Source organism: Loxodonta africana, chromosome 1, assembly GCF_030014295.1.
Source record: "Loxodonta africana isolate mLoxAfr1 chromosome 1, mLoxAfr1.hap2, whole genome shotgun sequence".
Lineage (NCBI taxonomy): Eukaryota > Metazoa > Chordata > Mammalia > Proboscidea > Elephantidae > Loxodonta > Loxodonta africana.
Window position 1 is genome coordinate 221069794 of NC_087342.1, and position 12302 is coordinate 221082095.

Below are 12302 nucleotides of genomic sequence, written 5' to 3' on the forward strand. Positions count from 1 at the left end.
GGGAGGTGGTACAGGACCAGGCAACATTTTGTTTTGTTGTACATGGGTTTGTCATGAGTCGGAGCTGACCCTAGGACAGCTAACAGCAAACAATTATTAGAAAGTTTGTTCTTCCTTGTCAACATAAAGGAATGCCTATGTAAATTATAGTCCTTTCTCCTGATGGACTCCTAATGTAGCCATTAAAATTTTAAAGACTGCCATGGGAAGATGCTCAAAATATAATTAAGTAAAAACAAAGACTCAAAATTGTATATATAGTATATCATCTCAATTATAATTTAACAGTGCACAAAACTCTGTAATAAATTATTTAAAAATATTACTTGCTGCTTGTGGGTAGTGGGACGTTGGGTGATTATGTTTGGCTTATTTACAGTTTTTGTGTCTTTACTGAATATTTTATAATGGGCATATGTTTTTTGTAATTATGAGGCCAGGGGGAAAATTCTCCTGTATATTGATATGGGATTCCTTCTCTGATTTATACCTATTTGTTCTAAACCTGAGTTCTGAGGGCAGCTCAGAACAGATCTCATTGTTCTTCCACAGAATAACCTTTCAAAAAATTTGAAGACAGCTAAAATGTCTTCTAGAGGAGCCCCAGTGGCGCAGTGGTTAAACGCTTGGCTGCTAACTGAAAGTCTGGTGGTTCCAACCCACCAGCCACTCCACAGGAGAAAAATGTAGCAGTCTGCTTCTGTAAAGATTAACCCACTGCTGTTGAGTCAACTCCGACTCACAGCGACCCCACAGGGTTTCCAAGGCTGTAAATCTGTATAGAAGAAGCAAACTGCCACATCTTTAAACTCCCAGGAGCCACTGGTGGTTTCTAATGGCTGACCTTTCGGTTAGGAGCCAACCACTTTACCACCAGATTACAGCCTTGGAAACCCTATGGGGCAGTTCTATTCTGTCCTATAGGACCACTATGAGTCAGAAATGACTTGATGGCAATGGGTTTGGTTTTAGAATGTCTTCTTTAACCATGGTTGTTTATAGACAGGCAAACAGTAATTATCTTTTTTAAAACATAGACTGTAAATCTGAAACAGTTCAGAAGTTTCCATTTCGGCAAAAATGGTACTGTAGTTTATGGAGATATTTACTACTCTTTTCCTGCCCCTTTCCAAAATCATAAGAACAAATTTATATCACCCCAAACCTGGTGATTTTATTGAATCCAACCTTTTATGAAAACTGCCTTTAGTGAAACCAGTTTGTGTTCTCACATTGTACCTGAGGGTCTTTGGTAAACTTTTGTTGCTCTTGGTTTAAGGAGCAGGTCAAGACAAAGAGAGAAACTTCAGGAAAGAAATGGGAGCACTGGGCAAGTTAGGGGGGTTGTGATGAACTGTGGGGGCCTTTATGGGACCCGCAATAATTTTATGCCTAGAAGAGGAGGTAGCAATCAGATCCTCCTGCCTTGAAAGATTATTGCAGAGCTGCTGGTAGGTTCCAGCCACTAAGCCTTCAGTTAGCAGCTGAGCACTTAACCATCGCACCACCAGGGCCTCTGTCTTGTAAGTTAGGCCCCTACTTAGAGTTGCCCTTATTAAAGGGATTTGACCTTTCAAATGTTAAGAAGCGATGACATTATTACACACATAGTTGTGTAATAATGTCATCGCTTCTCAGCATTTGAAAGGAGAAGCCCTGGTGGCACAGAGGTGAAGAGCCCAGGTGCTAACCAACAGGTTGGCAGTTCAAATCCACCAGCTCTTCCTTGGAAACCCCATGGGGCAGTTCACCTCTCCCCTATAGGGTCACTATGCGTCGGATTCAACTCGAAGGCAATGGTTTTTTTTTTTTTTTTTAAATGTAGCTCGCAGTGCCATAAATTTAGTATATAAGTATCTAATATGCAATAGAAATTTGGAAAAACATATTTCTGCACTAGAATTTCCCCTAAGCCTTCTAGGTTGCTTGTCAAGATTAATTCACTATATAATTTTTAATCAAATACATGCGGTCAAAGAGTTTCTTTGGGGAATGATGTTTTTGTAGGTTTTTAAAAGTACTTTTTGTCTCAACTCTTTTTCCAACTAAGCCTTGAAGCTCCTAAATTAATGACAATTTTTGAAGTAAGTAAATGTTACCCATAAATATTTACCAATTAACCTGTTTAAGGAGTTCCGTGAAGATTAATTAAATGAACGTATATTTCTTTCAAGCGGTGGCAAATGCTGCTGTCAATTACTTATTTTTTATTTAATTTTTACAAAGATTCTAGAAGTGGGTGTTATAAATAGTTACGCTGCCTGGCCGGAGCTCTAGATTTTAACACTTTGTTGCATCTAAAACAAGGCTTATCCTTGTTCTGTTTCTCTTTGTTTCCAGATGGTCTCCCAGCTTGAAGCCCAAACATCTAAGCTTGTCCAACAGTTGGGAAATGAGACTGAGCTGCACCAGAAGGCTCTACAGAGGGCCCAGAAAGCCGAGAACAAGTTGGAGACTCTTCAGGCTCAAGTGACACACCTGGAGGGGGAGCTGGTTTCTGGAGATTTTTTGCGAGACAACTTGAATTTTGAGAAACAAAAAGTAATAACCTGAGGGTATGCCCATGGGTGGAGACGTCTGTTGCAGAGTAATGTTTTACCTGAAAACATTCTGAATATTACAGGACTTCGATTGATTAAGTACTGGCCTGAACAGATTTCAAGGAAAAATGGACATTGTTTTCGGGTCTCTTCCTATAATTCGAAGTTCCCTTAATTCAAATTGGTGGCGTAGTGGTTAAGAGCTAGGCTGCTAACCCAAAGGTCAGCAGTTCGAATCCACCAGGTGCTCCTTGGAAACTCTATGGGACAGTTCTACTCTGTCCTATAGGGTTGCTATGAGTTGGAATGACTCGACGGCAATGGGTTTTTGATTCATACTAGTTCAGTTAAACTCAACAGGTATTATTGAATGCCTGTTATCTATGAGGACCTAAAGGTTGGGGTTAAGGTGTGAATAACATACAGTTCCTGATCTTAAATGGTTCATAATGAATTGGGGGTGGGGTGGGGTGGGAAGGAGGTGGAGACTTGGTGGCGCCAGTGGTTAAGAGCTTGGCTGCTAACCAAAAGATCAGCAGTTTGAATCCACCAGCTGCTCCTTGGAAATCCTATGGGACAGTTCTATCCTGTAGGGTTGCTGAGTCAGAATCGACTTGGAGACAGATATTCAAATACTTTTTCGTACTATAAGGCTATACATGCTATAGTAGGTGCACTGAGCAAATAGAGTGCTATGAGAGCATAAGGAGAGCAGTGATAAATTCTGGATAAAGGGAGGATTTTTCCAGGGAAGCATCTTAATTTCCTGGGGGTGCCATAACAAAGTAACCACAAGGTATGTGGCTTTTAAGAACATAAATTTCCTATCTCACAGTTCTCAAGGCTGGATGTCTGAACTCAGGTCATCAGCAGGGCTCTGCTCTCTGTTGGCTCTAGGGAAGATCCTTGTCTCTTTCAGCGTTTGGTAGCCTGGCCATTTCTTGGCATTGCTTGGCTTGTGGACGGATCCTCACATGCTGTCTTTCCCTTGTGCGTGACTCTCTCTTCATGTCTCTTCTGCTCTTTTATAAGACACTACTCAGAAGAGGATGAGGACTAGGACCCAACCTAATATGGTTCTAGGATCAGGACTAGGACCCTTCAGTATGACTTAACTGATAACCTCAAAGAAAGACGCCATTTCCACAAACAAGGTCACATTCATAGGTATAAAAAAAATATATATATATATACTTTTTTATTTTATTTATTTATTGTATAGGGGTTAAAATTTCAACATTATATTTTTTTGGGAGGGGAAGGCACAATTCAATCCATGACAGGAAGTGATAGTTAAGTTCATTTTTGAAGATAAGTAGGGTTTTAGTAGAGAGAAGGGGCAGATACTGTAGAGTTTAAACAAGATGTGAAAGTATGCAAGTGCATGGTCTAGTCATAGAATGCAGGGTGGCTATTCCTGTACGATGGAGGCATGGTATTCTTGGTGGGGCTCAGGCAGGAGAGAAGGCTGGAAGAGCAAGCTGGGGCTGGATTATGATGATTGAGTGCTCTTTAGTCTGTAGAAGATGAATTGTAATAAATGATTTAGAGCATCACAATATTTTAGAAAGATCCTTTTGATGTCTCTGTGGCCTAGAGTTTGCAATGTGGAATCACAAATGATGGTGACAACAACCTAGTGGAAGAGAAAGAGTAGAAGGGGTCCAGACTCATGATGTGATGGTGGGTGACCTCAGAGAGGCAGTTTTAGTGGCGTGGATGGAGAAGAGAAGACAGTTTGCTGCTTTGACTAGAGAGGGAAGGGATAGAGAATTAAGTATGGAATTAAGCATAGACTACTGTGAAGCCCTGGTGGCACAGTGGTTAAAAACTTGTCTGCTAACCAAAAAGTTGGTAGTTCAAATCCACCAGCTGCTCCTTGGAAATCCTATGGGGCAGTTCTACTTTGTCTTATAGGGTCACTATGAGTTGGAATTGACTTGACGGCAGTGGGGTTTTTTTGGTACTGTAAAGTTTAGTGACCAAGTAGAAAAGAGAGATGAATCAGTAGCCGTGAAAAAAGAGATCAAAGAAAGGTTTTGCTGGACAGGATGGAAGGAAAGTGTTTGTGGGCTGCAGGAATCTGTAGAGGGGAGAGTAGTAGGAGAAAGGGAGACAAATGGAATCAAGAGCATAGGTGCAGAATTTGGCCCAGAAAAATACTCCTGGGTTAAAAAATCTGTACCCCAGAAACTTAATCATTTTCATTTTTCTGTACTTAAAAAAAAAAAAAAGGTCGAGTAAATACCATGCCTGCATTATATGAATGTGACTCTTTCATTTTAATTGGTATTATGCCAAAATGATTCAGTTATGAAAGCAAATTAGGTAAACTGATTCTGTCCATGATGAATCCCCCATAGATAACTGCCTAAGAAATGCATGGCTTAGTAATGGCAATATGCATGTTCAACTGAAAACCAGTGTTATACAGAGTTTAAATGCTGTTGTTAGTTGCCACTGAGTCAATTCTGACCCATGGTGACAACCCCATGTGTTACAGAGTAGAACTACTCCCTAGGGTTTTCTTGGCTGGAATGTTTATGGAAGCAGATTGCCAGGCCTTTTCTTCCGTGGTACCACTGGGTGTGTTTGAACTGCTGTCAAGTACAAACTGTTTGCACCACCTAAGGATGTAGGAAAAAAAACAAAACAAAAAAACAGTGCCATCGAGTCGATTCCGATGTAGAGGTTTATGCAAAATAGTGTAGAATACAGTTTCTAACAAAACCAAAAAATCAAATTGGTTTCTTATCCACTAAACTATGATTCAGATGCACAAAATATATAGTTATACTTCATTTCTATGAAGTTAAAGTTTCTAGCAACCTTAACCCTCTGGGGCACAGCCAAGACACCTCCTCTGTTGAGAAATTCAGCTAGAGTGGGGTCTAGGTTGGTCCTGTCATAATCCTCTTGATTTTCTTATAGGTCCTTGCATGTTAAGTGGATGGGTCACATGTAGAAATTAAAAAAAAAAAAAAAGATGCTTTCATACCTTCACATAAAAGCTGTCAACTCTATTTTATTTAAAATATAGTAAGTCCCTGGGTTACAAATGTCCAACTTACAGACAATTCACACTTGCTCTTTAACGTTACGTAAACTTGCCCTCACTTTGAAACGATTGAACCAACACCTGCTCACAACAGATTCATCACAGTCGCCTTCACTTGTGCACGTGCAGCTTTGAAATCATTGAAAAGGCTTCGAGCATTTTCATGCACTAAAACCAAACCAAAACCCACTGCTGCTGAGTCGGACTCCTAGTGACCTTATAGGACAGAGCAGACCTGCCTCACAGGGTTTCCAAGCCTGTGCATCTTTATGGAGGTAGAGCAGTTGGTGGGTTTGAACTGCCAACTTTTCAGTTAGCAGCCGAATGCTTTAACCACTGTGCCACCAGGGCTCCTTCTCTTGTCCTAAAGTAAGCCTGATATGTACCTGTTCTGACTTAAACCTACAAATTCGACTTAGAGACACACTTAGGAAAGGATCTCGTTCGTAACCTGGGGACTGCCTATTCAGTTTTTTTTTTTAACTTTTAACTTTTATACACACAGATTAGAAATTAACAATTTCAAGGGAAGAGCTGATACAGCAATAAGAAGTGAGAACCTGATGATGAAGAACCAAAAGCAACCTGTGGCATTGCAGCAGAGTATAATAAGCGATATTTGTAATGATTACGGCTCGGAAGGAAGAGATTAAGTTGTATTTCTATCTGTGCTATTTAAGAAAATTGGAAAATATACACTTACACATAATTTCATCCTGATAATTAAAAGATAGATTGTTCTAAGCTTTAAGCTGATATGCTTAACTGAAAACTCAGTGCTGATATGTTTAGTCATCAGGAAATTATACTTATTTTAAACATTTAATTGCCAGCAAATGCCAGATGTGTGAGAAGAACATATCAAAGATAGAACCCAAACCATGGAAGTGTGCCCTAGAAATTTCATCGATTGATTTACTCATCCATCAAACAGCATCTGTTGTATATGTGTGACCAGATAAGCCACAGAAATCAGCAGAGGAAAACCCCTAAAACAGTTTTGTAATTCTAACCTGCTACAATATGAACCCTGACTTTCTTGATACATTAAAAACTTTAAAGAAAAAAATATCCCCTGAAGTTATCTTAAAACTGAACAACAGTTTACCTTAACTAGTAATAAAGCTCTGCTTTGAGCATCATGCTCTTCTAAGAACTATCTATATGGGTTCAAACTGACAACAGCAACTTGAAAGATTAAATAGGAACCTTTGGGGCAGTAAGTTTATGTTAATGAGGGAGAAACACCACAGAAAAGGAGGGTGGGAATGGTTCCACACTCGAAGAAAGTAATCAGTGTCACTGAACTGCACATGTAGGAACTGTTGAATTGATGTATGTTTTGCTGTGTATATTCTCAACAACAACAACAAACTAAAATTTAGAGAAAAAAAAGTAAAGACATTATCCAAAGCATTTTAATTAAAAAAAAAAGCTCCAATTTGTTTGTATGGGGAGCTTGGGTTTGGAGTCTCTGGGTGGCACAGATGGCTAAGTGCTCAACTGCTCACGGAGAGGTCGGTGATTCAAGGCCACCCAGAGGGGCCTTGGAGGAAAGGCCTGCAATCCACTCCTGAAAAATCAGCCGTTGAAAACCCCGTGGAGCGTGTCTTCGTCACCTAGTGCTGCTAGAAAAACCAGAGACACCACAAGGGGACGGTTTTCACAAAGAGAAATTTATCTTCTCACAGTCTAGGAGGCTAGAAGTCCAAATCTGGGCTGTCAGCTCCAGGGGAAGGCTTTCTGTCTCTGTCAGCTCTGGAGGAAGGTCCTTCTCATCAGTCTTTCCCCGCACTAGGAGCTTCTCCATGCAGGAACTCTGGGTCTGCAGGACTTGCTCTGTGCCCACTGCTTCTTTCTCGGTGGTATAAGTTCGGCATTCTCTGCTTGTTTCCCTTTCTTTTTATCTCCTGTAACATAAAAGGTCGTGCAGATCACGCTTCAGGGAAAGTCCCTTTACATTGGATTAGGGATGCAACCTCAGTAAGGCTGTTAAAATCTTTAACATAAAATTGCAATCACAAAATGGAGGACAGCCACACAATACTGGGAATCATGGACTAAGCAAGTTGGCAAATGATTTTTTGTGGACACAATTCAATCCATGACAGAGCATAGTTCTACTTGGACACACACGGGGTCACCATGAGTTGGAATTGACTTGATGGCAATTCTTTTTTTTTATAAGCCCAACAAAAGTAATGTGGCAGCTGGTTAAGTTGTCATTTTCCACCTTTGAGGCAAGGGCCCAGTAAGGTGTGACAAATCCTCATGGACAAGTGCATGGACAGATGGATTCCAGGGGCTGGATTAGCCTGAGAGGGACACCATTATAGCAGTGTGTTGCCAAAACAGAAAGATGGCATTAGGAACATAGCCAAATTTGTTTCATGGCAGGGTTAAAGGAGCGTATAATATTAGACTGGGCATTAAGGTCACTGATCAAGAGAACCAAGAGTATTTGAGCAAGGAGTAGAGCAGGGAGTAGAACATGGAGCTAGCCGGCTGGTTCAGTAGCATTACGAAACAATGAGTTTGGGATTCAAGCTCAACAATGAGTTTGGGATTCACGCTCTGTGTGAGTTTAATGTGAACTGCATGTAAGCTTGGGAGAAAGAGAATGATTCTGTGAGATTATCCATTAACTTTGTTTTTGTGTCCCATTTTCATTCTCGGGTTTAGTATCTTAAATTTCTGGATCAGCTATCAGAGAAAATGAAGTTGGACCAGATGGCTGCTGAACTTGGCTTTGACATGCGTCTGGATGTAGTTTTAGCTCGCACAGAGCAGCTGGTCCGCCTTGAGAGCCACGCAGTCGTTGAAAACAAGACGATCGCCCACAATTTACAGAGAAAGGTAGGGCTATTAAAACTTGTTAATGTTGAGGGAAGGAATTTCTGAGAATCCCAAATATTGAACAATAATTTACTCCCACCATATTTACCAACGTGACTAAAAAACATAACAACATGCATTTAGAATTTGAGTCTCTGTATCAAATCTGAGAGGTTGGTAGTGCACCACTTAAAATTATGTTCAACTGTGAGGAGTAGAGACTCAAAATAACAGTTACTTAAAGAAGTAAAAGTATTTTTTCCCTGTCATATAAAATTCTGGAGCTAGGCAACTGAGGGCTGGTGTGGTAGCTCTGGCTATAAAGTCCTCAGAGAACCAGGCTCACTCCAACTCATTAGTCTTTCATTCCCAGGCTGGCCCTTATCCTCATGGTTCCTGACGGTGCCTAGAGCCATGACATCTGTACTCCAGGCAGAAGAATGGAGACTAGAAGGATGAAGAAGAGGGGGCAAAAGAGCATGTGTTAGCGGTCTTTTAAAGAAGCTTGTATGAGCTATCTTTTAAAGAAGTCTCCTGAAAGCTGCAACATGAACTTGTGTGTGTTTATATCCCATGGCAAGAATATGTTGTGATGGCCAAATCTAGCTGCAAGGGAGGCTTGCAAATGTAGTCTTTACTCTGGGTAGCCGTTTACCTAGCTGAAAAGTTCATTGTTTGCATTGCTGTAGGGGAGGTGGAGAACTGGATCACATCCAGCCATCTGCCTTTGTAAGCTCTATTGCACTAGAAAGTGGAGAGAGGAGATTTTTTTTTTCACTCGATCAAAGGAAGAGTTAGAAACAGTTTAGACTTAATAAATGAATGGATGAAAAGGATAAAAATTAGTTGCATAATTATTGGTATTGGGGAAGGAAATAGGAAAGCACAGATGTGTTCTTATAATAGTCCTTAGGAAAATTTGGTGGTAGGATGATGGTGTAGAGGCTGGGTAATGAGTCACATCTGGGTTTCCAGTTTGGCTCTTCCAAGCTGTGTGACCTTAGGAAAATTACATATGTCTCTGTCTGCTCATATTTAAGGTGGAGATGAGACCTAACTCATGCCGTAGTTAATGATTAATAACATTTTTGAACTCTTGGCTCATAGAAGATGCTTTATTCACATTTGGCCTCTTCTTCTCTGTATCGTTAGGAGTATTTTATGAAAGAAAGCAGACAGATCCTATTACTATCAGAGAAACTTAGCTGAGCTACAGTTGTTTTCAAAATTCTCAGATAACTGATTTTCCTTTCTCAATATCCAATACCATTCCTTCTTAAGTTTTATATAATTATTAAAATTGCTAGTGTAAGAACTTGCCAGTGTAAATGTGCAATAGAGTGGAATTTGACATGAAGAAGTGCAAGGAAGGCAGTTGTCTTAGTTCCCTAGCACTGCCTCAATCTTTAAAGTAGATGGCTTTAAAAAACAGAATATTTCTCGTAGTTCTGGAGGCTATAAGTGAAATCAGAGGGCAAGCCTTACCGATTCCTTCTGTGGGCCTCTCCCCTAGGTCCTGGTGCCTGCTGACAGTGCTTGGCATTGCTTTGTCGATGCATCTGTGGTGTCTTCCCTCTGTGTGTGTGCCTCTCCATGTCCTTTTCCCCTTTTTATAAGACACCACTCAGAAGGGGTTAGGTTTAGGACCCACCCTACTCTTACATGACCTTGGTTAACTTAACTGATTAAAAAAAGGAAAATCTTATTTCCAAAGAAGACCACATTCACAGGTACAAGGATTAGGACTCCAACATGTCTTTCTGGGAGACACAATTTAGTCCGTAACAGTTTAGTTAAAGAAACATTAAAAGGGCCTTTTAATATTCAGAAAGTGTTCTCTGACACAGACAAAGCTATCACCGCTTGGCGAGATACTGGAACCTGTATTTTAGTCAGTCCGTCATACCTCTTACTAACACTCTGCAAGTGCAAAGTATATAATTAGGAAAATTGTGACCCTCGTCAGCTCTCAAATTCCCTAATTCCACATGATTCTGATTCCCAGTGCTTCTAATAGATGAAAGAGGTTTCTGTACTTAATATTGGAAACCCTGGTGGCATAGTTGTTAAGAGCTATGGCTGCTAACAAAAAGGTCAGCAGTTAGAATCCACCAGGTGCTTTTTGGAAACTCTATGGGACAGTTCTCCTCTGTCCTATAGGGAGTCAGAATCGACTGGACAGCAACGGGTACTTAATGTTCCACTCGCTAATTGTGACATGTAAAACCCAGGAGGATTTTTCTTTCCCTCTTAGCATCCATGGTCTTTTTCTAAAGTTCTTTATAATTTCCTTCATCAAGTTTGATTACCAGTAATAAATGGTATTTGAGGACCTTGTTCTCTACATGGTTTGTGGAGATTATAAGCCAGGCATATGACATATGAACCCAAAACGTCCTGAAGTCCCTTCTACCCCTAAGATTTTAAATATGCAAACAAAGTTTTCTAAGCAGTCTTTTGCAGTCTTTTTGGTATACCTTACTTTAAAAATATACCAATGCTCATGCTTCGTGTTACCCGGCCCAGACTTAAGTGGTTGAAATTTGTCAGCCTCAGTTTGTAGCCCTCATTTACATTCTTTCTTCTTTCAAAAAAGACCAGTGCAGGCATAGTTGCCATTGGGTGTTGGAGAGGATGTTCGCATCTCTGTGCCTTACTATATTCTGCTTTGGAGAAACCCATTTCAGTGGTTTTAAAAGTAATTTCACATTTTTATTCGGATGCACGTAATGTTGGAGAGTATCAGAGGTTGAAAGCCTACCCCTGTGCACATCGCCTCCTTTGTCCCATATTTTACAGCTACAAAATTAATTCTTCGAGAAAATATGCATAAAAAATGCAATCAGGAAAAGGAGTCTAATAACCTCTTTTGGTGGTTTATAGATTAGTCTTATTGAAATGTAGATAAAGATCAGCATTGTCGGGGTAATTCATTTATATTTACTGACTGTTCAATTATTTAAAAAAAAAACAAAAAAACTCCCTGTTTCTATCAAACCAGCTAAAGACTCAGAAAGAACAGCTGGAGAGCAAAGAACTGCACTTGAGCCTCCTCCGGCAGAAAATAGCCCAGCTGCAGGAGGAGAAGCAGGCGCGCACGGCCTTGGCCGTGGAGAAGGACGAGGCCACTCTCGCAGTCAGGAAGTTGGAGAAGAAAGTGGAGAGGCTACAGAAGGAGCTGAGCACCTGTCGAGAATCGAACACTGAGCTCAAAGCTAAACTTGCCGACACCAGTGAGCTGAAGGCAAGTGACCAGCTTCATTTCCCCGTCGTTTTTTTGCTAGGCTCCTTAGAAGCTTATGCAAAAGAGTAACAGCCTCATGATGTTTGCACCACAAGAAAGAAGGTGAAAAGTTCCTCGGAATTTTGAGAGTTGTGGGAAAGGTGCAAAAATCACACGAGTCAGGATATTATGTTAAGTCAGTGTCTCTTTAATATTTGAAATAAAGCCGTAACTACTGTGTGAACAGTTGGTCAAAGAGGGTCGATGTTAAGTATGATTGTACAGAAAATAAAAACCTTTCTTCCAAATGCGGATGGCTGTGATATTAGGGGAGTCGTGGGTGGTGCAATGGTTAGAGTGCTTGGCTGCTAATTGAAGGGTTAGCAGCTTGAGTCCCCCTAGAGATGCCTCAGAACAAAGGCCTGGCAATCTACGTCTGAAAACTGAGTCATTGAAAACTCCACGGAGCACAGTTCTACTCTGACACACGTGGGGTAACCATGAGTCAGAACTGACTTGGTGGCAGCTGGTCGTTGTTGTTGTGATATTACGGATCATGTAGGGATTTATCATGTAGGAATTTGCTTAGGAAGAAATGAGAAAATGGACACAATTGTTTACTAGAAGAGCCAGGCAGCAGCATATT

The 12302-nt window shown here is 40.6% G+C and overlaps 1 protein-coding gene across 1 annotated transcript in view; it reads left to right on the forward strand.

Moving 5' to 3' along the window:
- The window catches only part of CCDC170 (coiled-coil domain containing 170), an 82177-nt gene that overhangs the window by 38298 nt on the left and 31577 nt on the right, over positions 1-12302 (forward strand). The window contains exons 6-8 of the mRNA XM_064292276.1: positions 2341-2541; positions 8281-8454; positions 11435-11677. Of these exons, the coding sequence (XP_064148346.1) occupies positions 2341-2541; positions 8281-8454; positions 11435-11677 (618 nt within the window). The remainder of the gene's footprint in view (positions 1-2340; positions 2542-8280; positions 8455-11434; positions 11678-12302) is intronic.